General features: G+C 50.6%; 1 protein-coding gene across 1 annotated transcript; it reads left to right on the top strand.

Annotated features, from left to right (window-relative positions):
* The first annotated feature begins 7395 nt into the window (after nt 1-7395).
* Npepl1 (aminopeptidase like 1) lies at nt 7396-26452 on the top strand. The gene is made up of 12 exons (XM_051185436.1): nt 7396-7564; nt 8001-8186; nt 8528-8695; nt 10733-10822; nt 11204-11285; nt 12766-12908; nt 23408-23485; nt 24447-24547; nt 24789-24912; nt 25127-25303; nt 25678-25788; nt 26205-26452. The coding sequence occupies exons 1-12, from the start codon at nt 7415-7417 to the stop codon at nt 26364-26366; spliced, it is 1572 nt and encodes a 523-aa protein (XP_051041393.1). The 5' UTR covers nt 7396-7414; the 3' UTR covers nt 26367-26452.
* The last annotated feature ends 404 nt before the right edge of the window (nt 26453-26856 follow it).

The raw sequence follows: 26856 nt of genomic DNA, 5'->3' as shown, positions 1-26856 counted from the left end.
AGTGGCAGTACCTTTGGTTCATGCTAATAATTAGATTTACACAGAGCTCCAGCCCTCATGTCTGCCTTATGGAGGCATATGTTTTCTGTTTGCACAACTCTGAGCTGCCCAAGCCCCCCAGCTCATCGTTCAGACAAACCAGCAGAGCTAGGATCCAGACTTCCTGAGTCCCCAGCTGGTCACTGACCTTATCTTGCCTTCCCCTAAGATTTCTAGAAGCTACCCGGAGGAGTGTGGGCCACAGTACCGGCCCCTCCTTTTCTATAACCCTGAGTGAGAGCCCTGGAAAGTGGAAAGCAGCCGCTCATTTGAAGATCCGGCGCAACGAGTTTCGCATGCTGCCGCATTTAATGTAATAAATAACTGGTTTAAAAGTGGAACCTTACAGCACACATTTGCCGAGTGTACCTGGCATGTGAAGAAAAAGGCCTCAAAATGTCCCTTTAGGGTTCTCGTGGGTAATGTTTTAAGTGTTACTGTATTATGTTGGAAAAGCCACGAGTCTGGGTAGAATGCCTTTTTCTGTGCTTGGGCTAGAGTGTTGCTCAAGTTTTATAAGTGGCCGAGACCCAGCATTTCACCTGCACTATAATAATGTAAGGCATTTCAGTAAGCTCCATCCATAACCAAACCAGCCTGACTTAAGAGACCTTCTAGAACTTGCCATCCATACCTATGAACCAGCCTGAAATAGGGACCTTCCAAAACTTAACATTTATAACTGAATCATTCTAAAATGAGGGACCTTCCAGAATGTTTATTCCATAACTATGAACCAGCCTTAAATAAAGACCCAGAATTTTCCATCCATAACTTTGGACCAGCCTGAAATAAGGGACCTTCCAGATTTAGGGAGAAGAAAATACTGAATTTGCTTCTCATTGCTCACTGCTCCAGACAACAACAAAGAATTTCAGGTTAGCTCTCTGCCTCCCCCACCCTCCCCTCACACCACTCAGTTGCCCAAATCCTCAGCAACAGATTTATGATTCTTTTTGAAGGGTCTGCGTCGGATAGCACAGATAAATGTGTAATAAACACGGGGTGTTTGGAAAGTAAATATGACGCAGGTTGAAATGACTCATTTCCATACACTGGAGAAATCCACCTTCTAACAGGATCCTGCCGGGGAAGGTTTTTCCTCAGGACAAGATTTGATCAGAATAAACATTCACCCCCATTTTGCTTTTCTGTAAGTCTCCATGTTCACAGGTTGAGTTTGCTTAAGGGAATGTGGGACTGTAGTGGCTGTTAATCATTTCCCTCCTTCCTTCCTTCCTGCAGCCTCCCCAGTCCCAAGGCTCTAGGCCTTCAATATGCCCTCGAAAACTTTTGCAACTACAAAAATAATTGTGCTGGTGTTCAGAGGTAAATAGGAATTTAGTTCCTGAGACATGAGGGTTATTGCTGCCTCGAGCTTGGAGGCTAATTCAGGGACTGGCTCAGCCCCTCATCTTCTCCAGAAGTCCCAAGACCTGGTGTCCAAAGGACCCAGGTTCAGCTTGTTAATAAATGGTTCTGATAGTACATTTTTATTAACACATCCTCCCTTGCCCTGCTGATGGCGGAAAGCGAAGACAGTAGAAGAGATGAGATTTCACAACGTGTGCTTTTCAAGTGCAGTGCAGAAGATTGTGTGGCACCTTTTGTGCAAGATGCATGGAGAGATAGTAGCTGTATTTTTCTCAAAGAAGAGGCAGGCAAGATAAACCAGAAACTAATAGAAATGGCTACCTGTGGGGGTAAAGAGGTGATTTGTGAGGGATGAATAGGAGCAGGGACAGGAGCGACCCCTTTTTGAGCATTCCTTTTTACAGCTAGAATTTCTGAGCATTATAAATGTTTCATGCATTCAGAAAAGAAAAATATTAGAAGCAGGAAGAGCAAGCCTCCACCTGAACACAGATATGAACCTAAGTGCCTGTCACAGACAAACCACACAAGAATGAACTCTGACATGCCAGTGGCATGCTGCAAGCAAAAAAAAAAAAAAAAAAAAAAGAGAGAGAGATGCCAGGTGTGTGGTCAGGAATGGAGCCTGGTGCTACTTATGGTAGCTGAAAAGCAAATGAGCATTCGTGGGAGGGGGAGGGGAGTGACAGGAAGAAGCCTGCAGAGGGATCAGGATGGAAGGAGTCTACAAGTCCATATGTCCTATGTTGACCCGTCTCAGCCCAGAAAAGGTACCAGAAGCAAGGAGTCCAGTGTGCTGGATCCACTCAATCAACCAGTCCCAATTCCACCCAGAGGAGCCACAGCATCCTGGAGAAGTGGCTGGCCAGCATTTGGGCAAGAAGGAACAGTGAGTTAATCATCTTACAATTCCAGATTAAACAAACAAGCAGCAAAGGAACCTGTAAGAATGTGTTAGAAGGACATATAAGCCAGTGAAATAAGGCTGCTAATGACCCGAGCAACTGTGTTGAAGACAGGCAGAGCTCTTAAAGTACATGGAAGCAGGGTGCTGGGGCCGTAGGGCCTTAAGCTTGATGGAGTTCCTCATCCTCCTTTTGGAGGCAGAAACTCTGCATTTTCATTCTGTATTGGATTTGCATGATGTAGCCAGTCCCAGAGAGTGAAAAGGAGCTCACTGCTCAGAAACAGCTAGAAACAACAGCCTACTGGTTGAAGTCACAGGACCACTAATATTAAAGACACTGAACATCCTAGCAGCCCCAAAGTGTCCCTCCCAGCTCTGGCTTTAGGAAAAGAGAAAAATGTTCTAGTAGGGGAGAGAGTCTCTGCCCCTCACAGTGGATTAAAACAAATGTGTGTTTGGTGCCTGGGTTCAGAACACCAAATTAACAAAATAACATCAGTTAGTTTCTTTAGTCCCTCCTGAGAGAACAGTCAACAGTGCCAGCCAGGGCTCTCAGGGGCTGTGCATCTGTTAAAATGAAGAAAGTGCAGACTGGGAATGTGGCCCAGTTGGTAGAGTGCTTGCCTAGCCCAGAGTTTATTCTCAGCCAATAACAGCATGCACCAGCAATGCTAGCACTTGGGGGCTGGGGGTGGGGGTAGAGAGGCAAGAAGATCAAAAGTTCAAAATCAACCTCAGGTACATAAGTTCAAGAACACCCTAGACTATATGAGTGCCTGTCTGAAAAAAATTTTTGCCTGAAAAAAAAAAATGTAAGAATAAATGACAGAAGCGGTGATTATGAGTGGCAGAATTTGGTTTATAAAGCAGATGTTGGCTTTTAATTCTATCACTTATAAAGGGGAACTGTTCTCCAAACGTGAAGAGATCCCTCAGACTCCACTTAAACCCAATGTAAGTGACTCTTAGATCCTGTACCTCCTCATGAGGGACAGTGGAAAGCATAATATAGATTTTTTTTTTTTAACCCAAATGTAGTTGCAAGGAAGCAGACAAATGCAAATTTGGGGGCCATTTAGGTGACATGTCCTCATTGTTAGAGACAGAGGTGGGGATTATTCTGGATTCAGGGAGACTAGAGAACCTGACAGCCAGATGGAACACCTGGTCCTTGCTTGGATTCTGGATGTTGAAGACAAAAGCCACAGAGGCTGTATGAGGGCAAGGAAGGAGGGGCCTGGTGGAGACGGTGGTGGAGGGCAGGGCTGTGGGCTCTGCAGGGGGTCTGAACCTGCTCTTGCTGGGAAGGTATGGTCCAAAGTGACAGTCAGTCCCCCAGACACAGTGTGAGCTTCATAGGGTGAGTGTGTGCAGTTCCATTGAAACAATACAGGAAAAGAAACAAATGCTCACCGTTGTGTACACATGGCTGTGTGTAGACCATAAACATACGTGGTCTTGCTGAAGGGTGCAAAAGTGTTCTCACTGTTCTACTTTTTTGGCTTTCCATAGTTAGTGAAGGTTCTTGTTTTGTTTAATGTTCTAGAGAAACGTTTTCCACAGCAGTTGAGCTCCTCTTTCTTCAGGGGACTCCGGTGTGAGCAGAGGTGAACCTTCTGGTACCACCAGTTACAGCTGCCAAGGCCATTTCCTCATCCTAGGGATGAGGCAACACTCAGGCACATAAACATCTGGTCTTTGCTGAGCTGGGCTCATGTCTAGGTTGGTGGCTTCAGGAGCGCGTCATCCGGTGGGGATCACCAGGCCAGAGCTGGCTCCACTTCCTTTGTGCTAACTTTGCAGATGCCAGCCAGCCAGCAGCCGCTACTTCCAACTGGTGTTCCAGGCTTGAGCGTGCATCTTAGGCGCATGCTGGGTCCAGCCACAAGAGTTCAGATGTCCTAAGTGAATTGTGTCCTTTACCGCCCCAAGGCACCCTGTGAACACTTACTTCCTGAAGCAGGATCAGACTGCCAGCAAAATTCAGCTCATCCCTCAAGCCAAAGGTCTATCACAGTCCACAGGGCCTGTCCCAGCGACGGGGGTGTCTGGATTCCATGACTGATCCCTCCCACCCACACCCTTAAAGCAGCTTTCACACTTTGGATGTAACAGGGCCTAAGACTGTTAAAAATGTATGTTTGCTAGGTCAATGTTGGACTGAGGAGGCTGAGGCAGAAGGATCGCAAGTTCAAGGCCAGCCTTTGATTAGAGATGAGCCTAAGACCAGCCTAGTGACACACCAAGAAGACCCTGTCTCCAAATGAGAAATGAAGAGATCTGGGGATGTGGTTCGGTGGCAGAGCACTTACTTAGCGTGATGAGGGCTTTGGGACTGTCTCCAACACCACAATAAATATGTGAATGCAAATGTGACAGGTAAATGGAGATGCCTGAAACCACGAGGCTTGCCCTCTCACGCCTCAACACTAGCGTTGAGAAAAGTTGCGGATCCGTGAGACTATACGGCCTTGTGCGACACATAAGGGTTTTAGAACTGTGTCCCAGAGTGTGACTTAATAACTCCTGAGAACTTTGCTCTGCTTTCTTCCAGAAGCTTCTGAGCTTTTCTGTTGTTTCTGAGCTGCAGCTGAATGCCCCGGCAGGTGTGGAGTTAGTTTCAAGTCATCAAAATTGTAAGTTGCAAAATGTTGGGTTGCAGCATCTTGCCATTTGTTTTAAACTTTCATTTTTTTCAAAAAGGAAAAAGAAAATTAAGTAGATGTTGAATTATTCCTTGACAGTGAGGTGTATCCTGAGCTGTGGGTTGACATCTTGGTAAAAATGTATCTAAACAAAGCACTCCCGTCTTATTTATGTTAATGTCTGTGAAGTCTGCTGCGAGAGGGAAAGTGGTTTCCTAAGACTTACTTGTATCTGCAGACTTACTTGTATCTGCACGTGTCATTGTCAGGAAGTCAGTTGGCTTCCAAAGTGGAATGTTTGGTTTGGTTTGGATTTCTTTGATTCGGGGGTAGCATAAAACCAAGAATAGAGAATACTTGCTCATGTGAAACAACTAACTTCCTGCCTTGCTCTGTGTGTAGTAAATGTTCAATAAATGTTGACTGAACTCAAGCATCTCAGACATCATTGTAGGTCATGGAGGTCATTCATAAATGGGCAGGGTAGGGGTGTTGTCTGAGTGTTCCAGGTGACCTATCAGTAACCTCTCTCCTCCAACTCGCTATCACAAGGACAACGGGCCCTACAGTCTGAAGTGTGTGTGTGTGTGTGTGTCTGTGTGTGTGTGTGTAGAGGTCAAAGGTTGACTTTAGGTGTCTTTCTTTAGTGAGTCCCCATCTTTGTGTTGGGTTTTCTGGGCAGATTTTTGTCTTTACAGTTTATTTATTTTGTGTGTGGACACAGTACTCATGAGGGACCAGGCTTGGTGACAAGTGCCATCTTAGACACCCCACCTTCCTTTTTGAAGCAGTGTCTCTCACTGAGCCTGAAGTTAACCACTGGGTAAGACTAGCTGGTCATTGAGCTCCAGGGCTCTTCCAGCCTCTGCCTCCCCAGTGCTGAGATCACCAGCCCACGTTTATACTGGAGTGCTGGGCATTCAGACTCCAGCCTTCTTGCCTGTAAGGGAAATACTTTAGGCACCAGCCCATCTCTCCAACCCCTTGAAGTGCTTCTGGGCTCTCCATGGTCTGTAGTATCTGTAGAGTGGGTAGATTCCCGGCTCACTCTCTGCACCAGTTCTGCTCTTATCTAGGCTCCCATTCTGCTCTGGCATTAAGTCCATCCCCCACCCACCCCAGCCCCCGGTGTCATTCCTGCGGGCGGGTGCCATCTTGCCTGTGAACAACTGGCCTGTGCAGTCCTGTTTCACCCACAGGGATCAGCTTGACCCTGCCACCCTCTAGGTAGATTGCAAGTCGTCTCGGCCCCCTCCTGAGTGCCTTGTGGCTTGTGCTGTATTTGCAAACACCATAAAATCAGGATAGATCTTCGAGGAACACTTAGTACCCTTTACAAATGTGTGAAAACATTCAGTTGCTGTAAAAAAAATCTTTTTCAAGAAAATAAGATCCAATTAGCGTTGACTTCTGTGTCAGGAAAGCCAGTGTTTCAAAGGAATTCCCTCTGCTCACTCAGCTACTATTTGTGATACCCCTTCTGTGCCTGTCTTCAGGGCTGGCCTGCCCTGCCTGGCCTATGTGTTGCCACAGAACCCTTCAAACCTGAGGGAGTGGACACCAGAGATGTCAGATGGCTTGGGGGCCAGCAGTATGGAATGCTATGCTATGAGTCTGGCTTTGCTAGGTTAATTTTTTATTTATTTGCTCTCATTCTCTTTCTGGGTGTGTGCATGGTTGTGGTTGTGGGTGTGAGTAAATGTCTTTTAGTCAATGGATAACTTATGGGCATTTGTTTGCTCCTTCTAGATCCAGGGTTAGAACTCAGTCCTCGGGCCCTTTTCTCGCTGAGCCATCTCTTTCTGCTACGTGCAAAGACCGGATAATGAAGAAGAAATGAAGACTACGAGTGACATGTAAGCCTGGAGGTCACTGAGGGGTGCCAGCCCCGTGTCTGGAGCAGTCAAGACCTGAGCAAGCAGCGTTGGGGAGCGGCTGGCTCCTTTCAGATGACTTCCCACAACCTCCCCACATGGCCAACGTTTCCTCCCCAACACAGGTGACCAAGCGTGGGCTGCAGGGGCAGCTTGCTGCACGGTGACCTTTCTGGCAAGGGTTAGGCTAGGGAAGGCGCTGGAGAAAGAGGGACCTAAATGCCTAATTGTCCGGCCCAGTAGGCACGGCAGCCCCTGGCAAGGGAGGCTCCTGCGTGTCCTGGAACCTACTGGAAGGCCGGCCTGGGTAGGCGCTGGCGCTGTTCCAGGGCTCGCGCGCCAGTCGCCCCCAACGGTGGCCCGGAAGGCGCAGTGCGGCCCGCCCCGCCCCCGCCGGCGCCCCCTCGCGCCCCGGGTGGGCCCTGCAGGGCGGCGCGGCCCGGCGGCGGCGGCGAAGGCGGGGCGCCGGGGCCGGGCGGGCCGGGGCGGCGCCGAGCCAGGCCGGGCCGGGCCGGAGCGGGGCGCGTGGTGCCGGGCGGCCGGGCCGCGCCGGGCCGGGGGCTGCGGGGGGCGCGATGGCGAGCGTGGGGCTGCAGTTCCAGGCCAGCGCCGGGGACGCGGACCCCCAGAGCCGGCCCCTGCTGCTGCTGGGCCGCCTGCAGCACCTGCACCGCGTGCCCTGGAGCCACGTCCGCGGGAAGCTGCAGCCCCGGGTCACCGAGGAGGTGAGCGGGCCGCGGCCGCCATGCGCACGCCAAGCCCCGGCCCCGCCGGGCCCTGGGCGCGGCCAGGCCGGGGACACGCCGGGCCGTCTGTCCCCGAGGCCCTGGCCGCAGCGAGGCCCGGCCGGCCTGGGCGCCGGCCTGCCCAGGCCCCTGCACCCGTGCCGCCGGCCGGGTCTGGCCTTCCAGAAAAGCCTGTGGCCTCGACACCCGCTTCAGTGGGAACGGGCCGAGGCCCAGGAGCCGGGCTGCCACGTGTTCGAAGCAGAGGGTCCCCAGACAGGCCTTGCCAGCCCGAGGGTGGAGGGCGCCAGGGAGGCGGACACAGCTGCCTGCTGGGGGCCGGGTGCTGCACACAAGCGGGCGTGGCCACCTGGGCATCTCCAGACACACACACGTTTTGAAGCCCGGTCTGTCTCATGTCTCCTTTCTACTCCAGCTCTGGCAGGCAGCTCTGGCCACGCTCAACCCCAACCCTACGGACAGCTGTCCCCTCTACCTGAACTGTGCCACAGTGGCGGCCCTGCCGTCCAGGGTGAGCCGCCATAACAGCCCTTCGGCTGCCCACTTCATCACCAGGCTTGTGCGAACCTGCCTGCCTGCTGGGACCCACCGGTGCATCCTGGTGAGTGCTGAGCAGGGCCCCCCCCCGTGCTGCACACCCCCCCCCGGCACCCCCAAAGTGGCCCACGTGACCTCCCACTCCTACTTTTCAACCACGGAGTGAGTTACACCAGATCAGTTTGCGTGACCAATCAGGGAGACAGCGGAGATTGATGGAGGCCCGGGCTTACGTCTGTCTGGGAAAGGACAGACCACGTCTGGTGGGAGACGCGTTTCTCACGCAGCCCCGGGTTGCTGAGGCTCACTGAGCTCTCCGGGTGTGTGCACTGTGGGGCTGCTCTTGGGGCAGTCCCGGCAGCCGCCACCCCTCTGTAGCTGCGTCTCTCTCCCCCCTCCCCGCAGATGGTCTGTGAGCAGCCTGAGGTTTTCGCCTCTGCCTGTGCCCTGGCCAGGGCCTTCCCACTCTTCACACACCGCTCAGGGGCATCCCGGCGAGAGAAGAGGACGGTCGTTGTGGAGTTCTTCCTGGTGGGACAAGACAATGGCCCGGTGCAAGTGTCCACCTTGCAAGTGGGTGTCTAGAGGGCGCATTGCCCCCCCCACCCCACCCCACCCGGGGCTCAGGTGGAGAGTTCTCCCCCACCCCCTTCCCCAGAGAGAGCTAGTGCTCTTTGTGGGCTCCCGGACAGCAGCAGGCCCCTCCTGCAGGGTGCTGTTGGGCTGTGTTTTCGGGTCCCCTTAGCGTGTGTCGCATCCGGCTCAGCACCTGCCACAGCTGTGCTTTGATTGAGTCTGTGCTGCTTTGCCCTTGGTTGGGGGCTCTTTGCTGTGTGCCGTCTCATTGAACCGAGTCTGACGCCCACCCAGGCTTTCTTCCCACAGAGCTGCCCCCAACCCTACCGCTTTCCGTTCTCCTCCGCCCAGCAGCCAGAGACCAGCTCGTCCCTGCACTTGGGGCCTTGTCCTCTGTGTCCCTGACAGGCTCCACACCGCCATCTTGAATCTGTTCTTGAACACCGTCTAGTGGCCCTGCTTGTTTTAACCTCCTTTCTCGACCCACCCACCCGACCTGGTTTTGGCCACTTCTCTGTTTCTGAGGGCCACACACAGCGCACTCATACCCTCCTTGAAGCCTGCTGAGTTTCAAGCCCAGGACTCCCAGCTGCCCCCTCCCCAACCCGCCCGCATCCTCCCGCATTGTCTGCCCCTGTGGCCTTTCTGTCTGCACTCTGGGAAGTGTCAGCTGCCAGGGGCCTTCGCCTGTCTAGGGGGCTCCTTCTGAGCTGCAGGCCCCCCTCCCAGACCCCAGCCTGGAAGCCTGAGCGTAGGCCTCCCTGCGCTCTGCACTCCACCCCTTCTGCATGGCTTTCCACCCTCCCTGGCACTCTCTACACCCCTCAGCGAGCTCCTCGGCGGGGCACCCCCTCAGCCCCCACTCCTACAGCTCTGGGTCCTGTAGACTGTAACCTGTTGCTTCACCCTTGCCCTGGCTTCGCCCCCAGTCATCTGGGAGTCTGTCGAGTTGCCTGACATGTAGCAGGCCTCACATAAACACCTACAGAAGGAGCGAGTGGACGCTTGTTCTCTTGTGGAAACGAAGGCTTATATTCTCTTCACTCACTCACTGCTTTGTGGAGCTCTGAGCCTGTGAAGGGTCTGCAGGGTCATACCTTCCTCCCTTGAGGCCAGGCCTCGGCCCAACACACATCCCACGCAGGCCGCCGGCTGCTGACAGGTAGCAGAGGCCTCACAGGCACAGCTCATATTTGAGCTGTCAGCTCCTAGGTCTGTACTCGGAGCCTTCGAGGTTTAATTACCTTGGACAGGCAGTGACTGTTGTGATGATCAGACAGCGGGGGCGGTGGCCGGCTGGCAGAATCGACCTGCGCCTGCCCTCCTGACATACAAGTCCGGGGGAGGCGATGATGAACTTCAAGCTGCTGCCCTGCGCCTCCGCAGGCCCCTTAATATCTGCTTCTTCCGGCCAGCACAGAGGCCCTGACGTAGCCAGCTGTCCCCACTTCAGAGGTTTTAGGTACATGAGATTAAATGAAGGAATAGGTGTGCTCAAGTCAGCTAAGAGGAAGGCCCTATGGCAGACAGATGTGAGCGGGCAGGGCCTAGGGCTGTGCTGGCTCTGAAGAGACATGGGACCACCCTTCTCTGGATACAGCTAGCATCTTCGGTCGCTAGTGGGTATCTCTGAGTTGTCCTTGGCAAAGGGCCCAGGTCTGGTGGGGTCTGTGGGCTAAGGTTCCTGTCTTCTGGGTCTCTGAGACTCGTGAGTTCCCCAAGACAGAGCTCGGTGCCATCCCTCCCATAGGCGTGCCCCAGTAGGCTGGCCATTCAGTGACAACGAAGACAGGGTGGTAGACCTCTGTGCCTCCAAGAGACTCATGGAAGGCACCCTCAACCCCCGGGGGTGGTATGTAAGGGGCTGTCCAAACTCCTGCTCCCACCTCCTCCCCCCATGGCTGGGAGGAGCCCAAAGCATTCTAGAGTCTTGTGTCTTTCAAGTCTTCCGTCCCTGGGGAACTGGATGGGGAAAGGACATTCCTTCCCACCTTGACCCTGGGCTCCAGTGATGAACAATTTCTTTCCTCCTAGTGTTTAACCAGCGCCACAGAAGGCGTGCGCCTAGCTGCCCGCATTGTGGACACACCGTGCAATGAGATGAATACAGACATCTTCCTTGAGGTCCGTGGCCTTCCGCTAGACGGGGGGCTAAGCTGAGGTGGGTGGGAGGGTGTCTCGACCACAATGAGAGGCCAAGGACGCCTCAAGTTTGTACTCTCCGTGGCCCAGATACCCAGGGCATTTCCATCTAACTCTGGAGTCCATCTTGCTCCAAAAGGCCAGCATCCTCAGCTGAGGGCGTGGGTTGGCCATCTGTAGGGTGGGGCTATCAGCTGCAGGAAGCTATAAGTGCAGGGCCAGCCTTCCCCCAGGCTTGATCATGAGAGGTGCAGCCACCGGCCTCTAAGGCGGGGCCTCTCCCACCACACAGCCACGGGCAGTCTCGCCTTGAGTCAAGCCTTCTCCTTGTGTCCCCTGTTGTGTTTTCATGACTATGTCCAGGAGATTAGCCAAGTTGGAAAGGAGCTGGGGATCACCCCTACCATCATCCGGGATGAGCAGCTGAAAGCCAAAGGATTTGGAGGTGTGTAGACCTGCCTGCCCAGAGCTCACCCTCCAGGAGAGGCTGGGGTGCCGGCTGGCAGTGAGGGCATTTGGTATGGGGTCCTCAGTTTCATCCTGCTTGGGGCCTGAAGGGAATCAGCCTCAGTTCCAGTCCAAGACTGGACCGGGAGGCAGAGGCAGCCTTCCAGGCTCTGATGTTGACCCTGGAAGCCACTAGACCCATGTCCTATCCGCTGCCTTTGCTCTCCTGCATTCCACACCCCTGCTCAGAGCCAGCTCAGCGGGGCCTTCTGTTCCTCAAATACACACATTCACGACCACTTTTCGGCACCCTGGTGGAACATCTTTCCTGTGATGTGCGTGAGAGAGACCTACATTCTCTCTCAAAGCCACCTCTCTCTCTGATCACCCCATGCCTAGGAACTGGAGGAAAAGCTGGGCTGTCTAGAGGTGCTTTTACAGTGAGCAGGCAAAGGTTACTATTACAGTTGTCTGTGACTATGAAACAAGTCTCTTCAAAGGTCCAAGTCCCCCCAGGGCCTGGAAACGGTTCTTTTGCTCACAAGCCTCTGATGACGGCTTTCTCCTAGCCACAGCTGTGTGGAGACTCCAGGAAGGTTCTGTTGTAGGGTGCTAGCTAGCCTTGGGACTGGGGGAGCTACTTGTCACGGTGTGGCCAGTGTTAATCTCAGAGCAAGGTGTCTGGGAACAGAGTTGTGAGTTATGATCAAGCAAGGTGTCCACCTAGTCTGAGAAGGCCCTGTTGCTCACGAATGCAGTTAGAGATGAGGCCCTAGCCCACCTCAGCCAAGGGAAGGGGGACTGTAGGATGGGAGTACTCAGCGGTTGGTCCTATCGGGTCCAGCTGTGTGAGCCACGCCAACCCCCACACATTGACCAGTAAATCACTGAGGCAGAGGCCCTTTCTGTTGGGGAGTTTCTCTGAGGTATCAGTTGTAGAGGGTCCTTCCCGGTGAGTCGGAGTTTGTCAGATGGCCATTTCCACCCTCATCACCGTTGACAGCGTTTGGGTGAGGCACCTTGATTGAGGTGCAGCCTCTGTGCTCAAGCAGGCTCCTCTTTCTTTGGGAGTCTGGAGCATGTAATGATGGAGGGAAGTAGTGTTGCAAAGCTGTGGGGGCCAACTGGAGAAGGGAGGCTCAGAGCTCAGGGTAGGGGGACCCATGTGGGCTGGAGAGGCCTTGAAGCATCATCCAAGAATCATCTCACTCTGTAGTCCTGTTCTTTTCCTCCTGGGTATGATACAATTTTTTTTTTTTTTCCCCTCAGCGAGTTTTCTCTATCCTAACAACACTTTGTAGTCTTAGATGTCGGAATGGATCTGTATTCCCTCCTCCCATACTGGCCCCAAGCAGGAGCGGGGAGACCCATGCAGGGTTGCTCAGCAGCAGAAGTGTGGGTCAGCACCAGAGTACAGGACCCTGGAAGTCTCCACTGGTGAGACCACCCTCACACTCTCCCTTTCCCCGCCTGCACAGGAATCTACGGGGTCGGCAAAGCTGCCCTCCATCCACCTGCTCTGGCCGTCCTCAGCCACACCCCTGATGGGGCCACACAGACCATCGCCTGGGTGGGTAAGGGCATCGTCTATGACACCGGTGGCCTCAGCATCAAAGGGAAGGTGAGATGTGGGTTTCGGGGTGCAATTCAGACCAGCGCGTTCAAGTACCTAGAGCACTAGGTATCTATCAGTGGGTGGGTGACTGTTTGATTTCAAATCCCTCCTCTTCCATCCAACACAATTATTTCCAGGACTACTCAGGGAATGGAACTAATAATACAAGTTTAAAAATAACCCCAATAGCAAACACTCTCTTTTATTGAATTCCACACATATTATCTTGCCAGTTGAAAAATTTGAAAAGAAAAATATTCCAGTCCAAATAAAGAGTGTGGCAGCATATTAACACTTCAAATATCATTAATGTGTTTTAATAGGGGGGAAAACCACAAAACCAGCTTCCATCTCGGTCTCTGCTAATTGCTAATGGACTATGGCATTAAAGAAGTCTGCTCAGGCCTCTCATCCTGTGAGTTTGACTTCACCAACCTGCACGTATCTGTGTTGGATACACCTGGGAACCAGGGCCGTTTGTCGGTCCCTGCGCAGAACCCCAGAGCACTATTACTTTAACTCTGAAGCATTTCTATCACCCCAGGCAACTGATACCCAGGCTCCTGGGGGTGGGGGGGAAAGAGTTCACATTCTAGAACTTGAAGTGCTGGCCATGTGCTCAGATCTCTGAAATCTGTTGTAACAGCTTTCACATGTCCATCTGTGGGGAGGGACGGTAGACTCTGGGGTCGGTCACACTGTTCTCATGGGCCTCTGCCTGGAACCGAGGCGCAGATGTCCCAGCGCTCCAGTTAGCTCAGCAGTGCTGACCCTCTAGTCTTCACAAGTGGGTGCCTAGCTGAATCTGGCCAGGGCCAGCACCCACAAAGCACAGGCTGCTAAGGTAAATCATGAAACCATAAGGTTGGGTGAGTGTGGAAGACCATGTTGATATGGTTAAAGCAAGGGTAACCACCAAACTTCAAGCAGCTGAAGATTTGGGGAAGAATGTTTAGTGTCCAACATTGAGTAGAAGCTGTTGGAAAGCCCCACCCAGGCCCTGCATCTGGCACAACACCTGGCCCTGCACCTGGCCATGCACCTGGCCCAGCAACCCTGAGTGCTGCCCGCTGTAGTCACCTTCTCTCGTGGGGTGGGGTGGGGGTTGGACACCTGCTTACTCTTGTACTCTTGCTGTGTGCTTTTTGGTGGGTCAGAGCAGGGAGCATGGCTCCTCCAAACCAGGTCCCTCTGATGTGGCTGTAACTCCGGAGGCACACCGGGCCTGAGGACCTTTCACTAGGCCGCTGTTGTATAGCTTCCAGGAGACCATAGCCTCCAGGTAACTGAAAAAGCTGCCAGAACACAGGGGTCCAGGCCAGCCTCTAAAACTGAGCACCAGCTTTGTCTCCTGTGTTCAAACTAAGCTGCACACGTGGGCACACTGGCTGTTCTTAACCCACCCACTGTGCCCTACCCTTGGAAACATTTCACCTCAATTCAGGGTGAGCCACGGGCGCTTTCTGAGCCTTACTGAGCACTTGGTATGGGACTAAACATCGAGGCTCCAAAGAGTGGACACAAAGTCTCAGGCCTGACCTGCACTTGCTTCCACAGCCTCACTCAAGGGCCGGCCATAAAACTCAGTGCATCAAGAGGGAGCCTGGGTGCATGCAGGGTCTCAGGATCAAACTGTGGGGATGCTCGCAGGACCCATCCAGTGGCAGAATCAATGGAGTGGCAGGTCCTAGGGGCCTCGGACTCTCCTCCTGACCCGTTTCCCAGTGCTGAACCATTTCTGAGTGCTGATTCCAAGCAAGTCATGGTCTCTGGGTCCTGTACAGGAAATTAAAATTGATAATTAAAATCGAGATCCATTTGAAAATAATACATCATGAATAGTAAAACGTGGTGAAGAGTATATAATTTTCAAGTGAGAAATTATTCCTCGTGTGGCACTGTACGTCCTGTCCATCTCTTCCTTCATAGGGACTTAACAGGACAGCTAGGACCCTATGCCGAGAGCCTGCTGCCTTGCTGTCTCAGTATAACATCAACAAGGAGCAGTCATGTCCCATGGCCCTGAACATTCTTGGCTATTCTAACCAAACTTGACAAGTGGTCTTTTGGACGATTGTTCTGATATGGGGCCTGAAGCACTAAGCTTGAGCTTCAGCTGTATGTTGTGTGTGTGGTGGAGGCTGTCATGGGACACACACTGGTTTCACAGGTCTGCCTTGTGCTGAGTGCTGCTCCGTGTCTCCCAGTGACGCTCGCCCTAGTATTCCATGCCCATGCCTCACCTGGAAACTATCCTCTGCTGCTGCAGGCAGTGGCTGGCTAGGCCTCTCACTCTCATGGCTGCCCTGTGCTCTGACTGACCTGGAAGAGGCAGCAGAGGTGTGTCATGCAATAGGGACAGTGACTCACATGCAGGTGAGAGTTTTGTGTTTTTTATTAATTTATTTTTTACATTGCAATCCCACTTCCCCCCTCTGCCCTTCCCTCCCACTCCCTCCACTCCCCCCTCCTCCCATCCGCTCCTCAGAGAGGGTGAGGCCTCCCCAGGAAGTCTGCTAAGTCTGTCCATCATCTAGTTGAGGCAGGACTAAGGCACCTCCCCACTCCCACACCCCTGTGTCTAGGCTGAGCAAGGCGTCTCTCCAGATAGAACGGGCTCCACTGAGTCAGTTTGTGCATTAGAGTTAGACATTGGACCCACTGCCAGTGGCCTCACATATTGTCCCAGTCACACCATTGTCACCTGTGTTAAGGGAGTCTAGTTCGGTCTTATGCAGGTTCCCCATTTGTCAGACCTGAGTCAGGGATCTCTCACTAGCTGGGGTCAGCTGACTCTTTGGCTTTCCCCACCATGGTCTTGACTCCTTTGTTCATGTTATTGCTCCTCCCTCACTTTGATTGTTCTCTAGGAGCTTGGCCCATTGGTTAGTTGTGGATTTCTGCATCTGCTTCCATCTGTTTCTGGAAGAAGTTTAAGGTTCTCTGGGGTGGTGGATTGTAGGCTGAGTGTCTTTTGCTTTATGTCTGGTATCTACTTATGAGTGAGTACATACTGTATTTGTCTTTCTTGTTTTGGGTTACCTCACTTTAAGAACTTTAGGATGGTTTTTTTTTTTTTTTTTCCCTAGTTCTGCCCATTTGTCTGAGAATTTTAGGATGTCATTGTTTCTTACCGCTGAATAGAACTCCATTGTGTAAATATACCACATTTTCTTTACAATTCTTCAGTTGAGGGGCATTAAGCTGTTTCCAAGATCTTGCTATTACAAATAATGTTGTTATGAACATATTGAACAAATGTCCTTGTGGTGTGAGTGTGCCTCCTTTGGGTACATGCCCAACATGGTATTGCAGGGTCCTGAGGTAGGTTGATCCCTAATTTTCTGAGAAATCACTGTCCTGATTTCCACAGCAGCTGTACAAGTTTACACTCCCACAGCAGTGCAGGAGCGCGTTCCCCATTCTCCACATCTCTCCAGCATAAGCTGACATTGGTTTTTTTTTTTTTTTTTTTTTTTTTTTTCTATCTTAGCCATTCTGATCAGTGTAAGATGGAATCTCAGAGAGGTTTTGACTTGCATTTCCCTGATGACTAAGGATGTTGAGCATTTCCTTAAGTGTTTTTCTGCCATTTGAGATTGCTCTGTTGAGAATTCCCTATTTAGATCTGTACCCCATTTTTTAATTGGATCAGTTGGTAGTTTGATGTCTACTTTCTTGAGTTCTTTGAATATATTGGAGATCAGCCCTCTGTCAGACCTAGGGTTGGAAAAGATCTTTTCCCCTTCTGTAGGGAGCCATTTTGCCTTGTTGACCGTGTTCTTTGCTTTACAGAAGCTTCTCAGTTTCAGGTCCCATTTATTAGCTGTTGCTCTCAGTGTCTGTGCTACTGGTATTCTATTTAGGAAGTGGTGCCCTGTGTTCAAATATATGTCCCACTTTCTCTTCTATGAGGTTCAGTGTGAATGGATTTAAATTGAGGTTTTCAATCTATTTGGACTTGAGTTTTGTGCATGGCAATAGATATGGATCTATTCTTCTACATGTTGACAGCCAATTATACCAGAACCATTTGTTGAATATATTTTCTTTTTTCCATTTTATATGTTTAGCGTCATTGTCAAAAATAAGTGTTCATAGGTGTGTGGGTTGATATCAGGGTCTTCAACTTGATTCCATTGGTCCACCTGTCTGTTTTTATGCCAATACCAAGCTGTTTTCATTACTGTAGCTCTATAGAAGGGCTTGAAGTCAGGGATGGTGATGCCTCCTGATGATCCTTTATTACACAGGATTGTTTTGGCTATCCTAGGTGTTTTGTTTCTCCATATGAAGTTGAATATTGCTCTTTCAAGGTCTGTGAAGAATTGTGCTGGGATTTTGATGGGAATTGCATTGAGTCTGTAGATTACTTTTGGTAGGATTGCCAATTTTATTATATTGATGCTACCTATCCAAGAGCATGGGAGATCTTTCCATTTTCTGATATCTTCTTTAATTTCTTTCTTTAAAGACTTGAAGTTCTTGTTATATAGGTGTTTCATTTGTTTGGTTAGAGTTACCCCCAAGATATTTTATGTTATTTGTGGCTATTGTGAAGGGTGATGTTTCTTTGATTTCCTTCTCTGACTGTTTGTCACATGTATGCTGGAGGGCTACTGATTTTTTTGAGTTGATCTTGTATCCTTCCACATTGCTAAAGGTGTTTATCAGCTATATAGGAGTTCTCTGGTAGAATTTTTGGGGTCACTTATGTATACTATCATATAATCAGTAAATAGTGTCAATTTGACTTCTTCTTTTACAATTTTATCCCTTTGATCTCCTTTTGTTGTCTTATTGTTATAGCTAGAACTTAAAGTACTATGTTGAATAGATACGGAGAGAGTGGACAGCCTGTCTTATTCCTGATTTTGGTGAGATTGCTTTGAGTTTCTTTCCATTTAGCTTGATGTTGGCTGTTGGTTTACTGTATATTGCCTTTATTATGTTTAGGCATGTTCCTGTATCCCTATTCTTTCCAAGACCTTTATCATGAAGGGGTGCTGAATTTTGTCAAAGGCTTTTTCAGCATCTAGTGAGATGATCGTGTGGTTTTTCTTTTTCATTTTATGTGGTGAATCACGTTGATGGATTTTCATATGTTGATCCATCCTTGTATCTCTGGGATGAATCCTACTTGGTCATGATGGATGATTTTTCTGATGTGTTCTTGAATTCGGTTTGCCAGTATTGTATTGAGTATTTCTGCATGTATGTTATGAGGGAAATTGGTCTGTTTCTTTCTTAGTTGTGTGTTTGTGTGGTTTGGGTATCAGTGTAATCGTAGCATCATAAAAAGAGTTTGGAAATGTTCCTTCTGTTTCTATTGTGTGGGACAATTTGAGGAGTATTGATATTAGCTCTTCCTTGAATTTCTGGTAGAATTCTGCACTGAATCTATGTGGGTCTTGGCTTTTTTTGGTTGGGAGACTATTGATAACTGTTTGTATTTCCTTAGGGGTTATAAGTATATTTAAGTTGTTTATCTGTTCTTGATTTAACTTTGGTACGTGGTTCTTAACTAGAAAATTGTTCATCTCCTTAAAGTTTTCCAATTGTATGGAGTCCAGGTATTGAAGAATGGCCTGATGATTCTATGGACTTCCTCAGGGTCTGATGTTATTTTGTTAATTTGGATATTCTGTGTCTGTCTTTTGGTTAGTTTGGATAAAGGTTTGTCTATTTTGTTGAATTTCTCAAAGAACCAGCCCTTTGTCTCAATGATTCTTTGTATTATTTTCTTTGTTTCTACTTTATTGATTTCAGCCTTCAATTTGACTGTTTCTTGCCATCGACTCCTTCTGGGTGAGTTTGCTTCATTTTGTTGTAGCGCTTTCAGTTGTTCTGAAATCACTAGTGTGGGAATTTTCCAGCTTCTTTATGTAGGCATGTAGTGCTATGAACTTTCCCTCAGCACTATTTCATGTGTCCCATAAGTTTGTGTATGTCGTGTGGTCATTTTCATTACATTTTAGCAAGTCTTTAATTACTTTCTATTTCTTCCTTGATCCAGTGGTGGTTCAGTTGATCATTGTTCAGTTTCCATGTGATTATGGGCTTTCTGAAGTTAATGTTTCTGTTGAATTCTAACTTTAAGCTGTGATGATTTGATAGGGTACAAGAGTTTATTCCAATTTTTTTGTATCTGTTGAGTTTGCTTTGTTACAGAGTGTGTGGTCGATTTTTGAGAAGGTTCCATGAGTTGTTTGAAAAGGAAGTTTATTCTTTTGTGTTTGGGTGGAATGTTGTATAGATGTCTGTTAAGTCCATTTGAGTCATCACCTCTGTTAGTTCCCTTATTTCTCTGTTAAGCTTCTGTCTGGCAGACCTGTCCAGTGGTAAGGGTGGGTTCTCAAGTCTCCCACTATTAGTGTGTGGGGCTTGATTTGTGAATTAAGCTTTAGTAATGTTTCTTTTACAAATGCAGGAGCCCTTGTGTTTGGGACATAGATACTCAGAATTGAGATTTCCTCTTGATGAATTTTCCTGTAATGAATATGAAATGCCCTTCTTTATCTTTCTTGGTTGATTTTAATTTGAAGTCTATTTTGCTAAATTTTAGGATAGCTACATCAGATCCATTTGATTGAAAAAAAATTTTTCACAACCCTTTACTCTGAGGTAATGTCTGTCTTTGAGGTTGAGGTGTGTTTCTAATATGCAGCAGAAGGATGGATTCTGTTTTCATATCCAATCTGTTAGCCTGTGTCTTTTTATAGGAGAACTGAGACCATTTATATTAATGGATATTAATGACCAGTGATTGCTAGTCCCTGTTATTTTTGCTTTTGTTGGTGGTGATGGCATTGTGGGTTCAATTCCCTTCTTTGGGATTTGCTGCTATACGCTCATCTATTTCCTGTGTTCTTGTGGACGGAGGTGATTTCCTTGAGTTGGCGTTTTTCTTCTAATACTTTCTGTAGGGCTGGGTTTGTGGATAGGTATTGTTTAAACTTGGTTTTATCATGGAATATCTTGTTTTCTCCATGTATGGTTACTGGAAGCTTTGTTGGGTAAAGTAGTCTGGCTTTTATTGTTTCCACTGAGAAGTCAGATGTAATTCTGATAGGCCTGCCTTTATATGTTACCTGCCCTTTCTCCTTTGCAGCTCTTAATATTCTTTATTTTGTATGCTTATTGTTTTGATTATTATGTGATGAGAGGACTTTTTTCTTTGTCCAGTCTATTTGGTGTTCTGTAACCGTCTTGTATTTTCACAGGGATGTCTTTTTTTTGTTTGTTTTGTTTTGTTTTGTTTTGTTTAGATTGGGAAAAGTTTTCTTCTGATTTTGTTGAGGTTTTTTTTTTTTTTTGTGCCTTTGAGTTGGACTTCTATCCCTATTACTTTTAGGTTTGGTCTTTTTATGGTGTCCCTGATTTCCTGTAAGTTTTGTGTTAAGGATTTGTTGGATTTAAATTTTTGTTTAACTGATGAATTTATCTTCAGTGCCGGAAATTGTTTCCTCCGTCTCTTGTATTCTGTTGTCTATGCTTGTGTTTGTGGTTCCTGATCATTTGCCTAGATTTTCCTAGTCCAGAATTCCTTCAGTTTGTTTTCTTTATTGCCTCTATTTCAGATTTCATGTCTTGAATGATTTCCTTCACTTGTTTGATTGCTTTTTCTTGGTTTTCTTTAAGGGATTTGTTGACCTCTTCCTTTTTTTTTTTTTTTTTTAAGATATTTTTCATTTTTAAGGGCCTCCATCACCCTCATAAGTTATTTTTGGGTCGTTTCTTCTCCTTCGTCTGTGTTGGGATGATCAGGTCTTGCTGTTGCAGCACCACTGGTTTCTAGTGGGACCGTATTGCTCTTTGTATTGTTGAGTGTGTTCTTACTTTGTTGTCTACGCATCTCTTCCTCTGATCTGTACAGGTGGGGCTTGTGCTTCAGGGGGTCTCTCTTTCTCCAGATGGTGTAGTTGGGGGCTGTGGCTCCGTCGACCGCTCCTTCAGGCACAGGCTGAGCAGAGCTTCCAGTGAACGCTCCTCTTGGGGGAAGTGGGCCCCATGCTCAGGTGATCACTCCTTGAGGTGCAGGCGAGGCTGCAGCTCCCTTGGATGCTCTTCCCGTTGGAGGTGTGTGTGGGGCTGAGTCGATGTGGTATGTGGTATCTCCCACCGAGAAATGGCAGTGGATGCTGGCTGGGTCACAGGTGCTCTTTCCAGAGGAACTGTTTTGCTGCGATAGTTTCTGGAAGCTGCTGCTGGAGCCTCCCTCTGACTGCTCCCACCCAGTGCTGAGGCTTGTGGCTTCCTTGATCCTGCTCCAGGCCTGAAGTTCAGGCCTTTCTCTGGCGCTACTTCCGGGCTGGGATTGGGCTCTCACTGATGCTGTTCAAGGCCTGTAGCTGGAACCTACCTCCAATGCTGCTCCCAGGTTTGGGGCTGGGACCTCCCTCTGACCCTATTTCCTGTTCTGAGATTTGTGGCTCCCTTGGTGCTGCTCAGGCCTTCCTCTGACGCTTCCAGGCTGGGATTCAGGCCTCTCGCTCGATTTTTGCCTTTTTTAAAGATGTATCAGTGTACTACTGTCTGCATGTATGTGTACCACACACAAGTCTGTAGATGGTTCTGAGACACCACATGGGTGCTGGGAACTGAGCTTGGTCCACTCAGCAAGTGCTCTTAGCCTCTGAGTCCTCTCTCCAGCCCCAGGAGAGTTTCCAAACTTAGCATTACTGACCCACGGAGAAGCTTCTGCCAGTGAGGTCTCTATGACTTGCTGGTCCTGGAGTGCACAAAGGGGAACCTAGGCCGTCCTAGTCACTGTCAGGCCATGGCCTCTGATGAGCCAGGGCTCTGACACTTTGACCAGCCATGGCTTTTGTGATGTGTCAAAGTGGCTGGGGCAGATAGCACCTTAGCATTGAGAACCTTCTCCTTTATAATGACAGAGGTGACATGGGGGAGTCAGGAGACCTCATGTAAGCTGCCGAGTTTTATCTGCAAGCTTGGCCCTTGGCTTAGGAGGTGACACCTGTGCAGGGACATGGTCTCCCATGAACAACTGTCAGACATTTTCTGGGCGGGCCATTTTGAAATGAACTGCTGCCAGGACCTGTGGGGCCATTTCTTCTTGTCACCAGGCCTGTGCTTTCTCACTGATGGGGTCAGGAGGATGTCTTCTTTTCAGCCGTGCAAGATGTGTCACTTTCACTGGAATTAATCATGAAAGGAGCACAGTCTATGTCCAGAAATACAGCTAAATTTCAGGGCTCGGAAAATCACTCCGTACATTCAAACCAAGATTCTTACTTCTGATGACCCGTTTTCATTTAAAATAAGAACTTGTCGATTTGAGTTGGAAGCCTATACAACACAGACATGTGTAAACAGCTCATAGGAGGTGACATTTACATTGATGGCGGGGGGCTTCAGCTTAGACCCAACCCTGAACTAACATGGTAGGGTACAGATGCCCCCTACTGATGGGTGGGTGACAGTGGTGTTAGGGGCGACTGAGATGTGCTGTCTACAGCCAGAAAGGAGCTGGGAAGCAGGGAGAGTGGGCACAGATCTCAGCCTCCCCAGCAAAGCTGCCGGGGTGGGCAGGGAATACAAGGGAAGGTGGCGGCAAGTATTCCCCTGTAGGAGTGGGCGGAAGCAGAGCCAGGTGAGTGCAAGCGTCCCGTCCGACCGTAGCAGGAGGGGTGGGCTCCAGGTCTCTTGATTGGAGGGCAAGCGGACAGGACGCTATGTAGGCTGTACCCTCACTGTGGCAATCGGCACACTGACTGTAGTTGGACACAACTAGAAGCCAGAGCCGCTCACAGTGTGCCTGCCAGCCATCGCTCAGGGACGATGGGAAAGGCATGAGCCCGGGTTACCCCACGTCTCTCCTCAGAGTAGACACAACAGGAACCTGTGGTAAGTGGGGAACACGGGCAAAACACATCACCCCCAGGTCTGACTGCCACTGGGGAGCCCGGCCAAGCCCCTTGAGGAGCTGACTGAGTGACTCCTTAAGAGCCTCGGTTTGTGTGGAGAAGACAACCCTGAGTATATATAGACTCCCAAGCTGGCGTCAGGTCCAGGGCTCTGTGAGAAACCAGTCATGGTGAATCTATCTGGTCAGTGCATAGCTTCTAGGTCTACTGCCTGGTAGCTCTAAAACACCACAGACATAAAAAGTCCGTCACCACCATTTCTGAACATCACTGCGTCTTGCTTTGGTAGGACGCTCCTTTTGGGTGATGAGTTTCATGAGCTGTAGGGGCGTCTTGCTTTGGTAGGACGCTCCTTTTGGGTGATGAGTTTCATGAGCTGTAGGGGCGTCTTGCTTTGGTAGGACGCTCCTTTTGGGTGATGAGTTTCATGAGCTGTAGGGGCGTCTTGCTTTGGTAGGACGCTCCTTTTGGGTGATGAGTTTCATGAGCTGTAGGGGCTCAGAGAGCCCTGTGAAAGACGAGGCCCCTGTGCAGGTTGGAGCCTGAGTCTGTGCCAGTTATACCCATGTGCATGCTGCTCATACCGTCTCTTCTGGTCCCTTTGTGTCACTACAGACCACCATGCCCGGCATGAAGAGAGACTGTGGAGGTGCTGCCGCCGTCCTGGGGGCCTTCAGGGCTGCCGTCAAGCAGGTGAGGGAGAGAGCTCTGCTTTTCCCCGTGAGGCTTTGCCTGACCCTCCTCTCTGCAGAGCTCCACTTCCCTGGCCTTGCAGCTTCTCAGGGATTGTTTGGTAAGAAGGTCTAACTTAGGGTGCTTGCTGAGGGTTCTCCGAAGGTAGCAGCCATGGCTGGACATGTCTGTGAGAAGTCCTTCCTACCTGTTGCTGTTGCTGGTTTGACGTCTAAGACATGCTGGCAAAGGGCATGCTCAGCAGCTCGGCTCTCCAGAACTTTGCACCAGCCGGGACTGAAGTTGTCACTGATGGCCATGAGGGGTACTGGACCTACAGGAAGCCACAGCCGGTGACTAGGGGTGCTGAGAGCCCCCCTCCACTGTAGAAGTGTCCCCCACACATGCACACAAGAGCCCCCGGCCCCCCCCCCCCGTTAACTTACATGTCTGCTTGGCACTGACCCCTCCTTTCATCCTGTTGAAAAGGGAGGTGCCTCAGTGAGTGACAATAAACAGCAACGGCAAAGACGTGGCCCACGGGACACCTGAGTCCCCACAGCCACACTGTAGGGCTCACGCTGAAGGAACGCAGATAATGGAAGAGTGTTTCTTGCCATGGGCGGGAAGGATTACTACTGGCAGGAAGACCTGTGGAACTAAGATCATTTGCCAACCCCACAGTAGCAATTGTTTTGGGTGAGAATGATGGTCAGGAGGCTGAGGCAGAGTTGTCTCAAATTCAAGGTTTTCCTAAGCTGTGCAGTGAAGCCTGCCGCATGGTCTGCACTCTGGAGGGCTTGCCCCTTGTAGCAGGGATTTTCCGATTGCACCTGCAGACCTGAGCTCTACTTCCTGCTCCTGAGGCCCCGTCTCTGTCCCCTGCTGCCCGCAGGTCTGAGAGCCCCTGGCTCTCCCTTCTCCCCGACCCTTCCAGAGCTTCCAGTCTGTAATGGGGCCTCTTCCCTGTCCCTCCTCTCAGGGGTTCAAAGATAACCTTCATGCTGTGCTCTGCTTGGCCGAGAATGCAGTGGGCCCCAAAGCCACCAGGCCTGATGACATCCACCTCCTGTACTCAGGAAAGTAAGGCAGCCCTCTCTCAGCTCTACAACTCTTGTTTAGACTGTGGGCATCCTCCCAGAGCCAGGCTAGGTCAGTCTGAGCCTGTCCCAGGGTGCGGGAGAAGTCTACCCTGCCTCCCACCTGCGGTCCTCCTGGGGTGGGCCCGTGTCGTGGTGATGGGGGAACTACGGGGACTGGACTCTCCAGGAACAAAGGGAGTTACTTAGCTGCGTCCCTGAACCGGGGCCTGTGTCACTCCCAGGACTGTAGAGATAAACAACACGGATGCCGAGGGCAGGCTGGTGCTAGCCGATGGGGTGTCCTATGCTTGCAAAGACCTGGGGGCTGACATCATCGTGGACATGGCCACACTGACTGGAGCACAGGTGTGTCACACGTCATCCCTTGCAGCCCCCTATTGGCAGTGAGTGTGGAACCAGAGCATGCTCTGTCCGCTGCGCTGGCTGCGTTCTCCGTCCCTGTCTGCTCTCCTTCCTGCCTCCCCGCTTGGCGTATTTTTGTCTGCCTACTGATCGACTTTTGCCTGTTGTGTTCCTCTTCTGTTCTGGCATGGTTGCTTCCCTTATGTCCTCTGCTTAGGGCATCGCCACAGGGAAGTACCATGCAGCTGTGCTCACCAACAGTGCCGAGTGGGAGACGGCCTGCGTGAAGGCCGGCCGGAAGTGCGGAGACCTGGTCCACCCGCTGGTCTACTGCCCTGAGCTACACTTCAGCGAGTTCACCTCAGCTGTGGCTGACATGAAGAACTCAGTGGCGGTAGGTGTTGGGCCTGCCCAAGCTGACGTGCAGAGCTGTGCCCCTGGGAAGTCTTTGAGCCAGGAGACCAGTTTGCCAAGCACCAGGAGCAATGCAGAGGTCAGGTGTGACTTCATCAGGACACACTGGCCGTGCTCAGTGAACAGACTCCACACTGGGGTCTCGCTGAGTTGCCCCTCCAGGTTCTTTGTGGTCCTCTCATGTCCTGGGGAGGTAGATGATTTCTTCTGGGTTGGAGCCCTCTTCAGCCATCTGGGTCAGCAAGGCACCTCTGTGCCTGTGGCTGAGGGATAAGAGAAGGTTAGGCAGAACCATCCAGACTCCGCCCACTCCTGGGAACAGGATGTCACCAAACGTCCTTCTCTTGTGCTCAGGACCGAGACAACAGCCCCAGCTCCTGTGCTGGCCTCTTCATCGCGTCACACATCGGCTTTGACTGGCCTGGGGTCTGGGTCCATCTGGACATCGCAGCCCCAGTGCACGCTGTAAGTGCCTCAGATGCTCTGCCCACCCCTCCTTCCCACCCTGCCCTCACAGAGCCCCTCTGGCTCAGAGCTGCTTCTGAGACCATCAGAAAGGTCTTGTGCTTCGTGTCAGATTGTCTGTGGCTCAGCCTCCAGCCGCTGTGGTCCCCCTGACCTCTGTAGCTGTGATGGGGCAGGAGGTTCTCCCAGCCAGACTAACCTATGTTTAATAGGAGGCCCAGAGCATCTCCACTCTGAGCTGTGGCTATTAGTTAGGCTATGCCTTCCACCTGTTGCCCTGAGCTCGTCAGGACAGCTCCAGGCAGGCCCAGGCTCGTGTCCTAGGACCTCCTTGTGGAGAAGTGAATACGGCAGGCCTAGAGCCCCTTTTGCACCGAGGTGCCCTGACCCAGGGTCTCCACCTTCTCTGTCGGCAGGGCGAGCGAGCCACGGGCTTTGGAGTGGCTCTCCTACTGGCACTTTTTGGCCGTGCCTCTGAGGACCCGCTGCTGAACCTGGTGTCCCCACTGGACAGTGAGGTGGACGACCAGGAGGGTGGTGATGTGGGACGTGACTCCAAGAGGCGCAGGCTCGTGTGAGCGAGTGCCACTCCCCGCTGGTGACATTTGTTCCTTACCTCACTTTGCACTGATTGGTTTTAAGCAATTGAAAGATTAGATCTTGAGATGCTTTTGGCTTTTTCTTCTGTAACCTGTGGTGATGGGAGTGGCCATTCTCTTAAAAAATAGCTTAGGATTTGGTGGGGTCTGGGGAAGATTGTCACAGACCTCCTATGTCAGCGTCTGCAAACTCACTGTCCCTTGTCCCCCACCTGGTCCTTAGAACCACCTCAGGTCACCTCTGGTGAGCGCACTTCCTGATGCAGGCCTTTGCTCCAGCTGTTAGAGACCCCACCCACCCTGTGAAGCAATTAAATATGACCACAACATACCCTTGCCTCTGCTCATGTTTCCCCCTGTTCCTCTGTCTGATAACCCACCCAGAGCCTGACACAGCCCTCAGGCTCTCTCATCTGGTCTTGAGATGGCTAGGTGAACTGGTTTTGCAGCCCAGCGCCCAGGAGTCTGG

The sequence above is a fragment of the Phodopus roborovskii genome, unplaced genomic scaffold (genome assembly GCF_943737965.1).
Source record: "Phodopus roborovskii unplaced genomic scaffold, PHOROB, whole genome shotgun sequence".
Classification (NCBI taxonomy): domain Eukaryota; kingdom Metazoa; phylum Chordata; class Mammalia; order Rodentia; family Cricetidae; genus Phodopus; species Phodopus roborovskii.
Note: the sequence above shows the minus strand (reverse complement) of the source record. Positions and strands in the feature narration are given on the sequence as shown.

Bases quoted from the DNA above. Each gene is read 5' to 3' on its own strand.
- Npepl1 (XM_051185436.1), top strand. From the start codon at position 7,415: ATGGCGAGCGTGGGGCTGCAGTTCCAGGCCAGCGCCGGGGACGCGGAC. The intron at 12,909-23,407 runs GTGAGATGTGGG...GTGTCACTACAG, and splicing joins GCCTCAGCATCAAAGGGAAG to ACCACCATGCCCGGCATGAA. The intron at 24,913-25,126 runs GTGTGTCACACG...TCCTCTGCTTAG, and splicing joins CCACACTGACTGGAGCACAG to GGCATCGCCACAGGGAAGTA.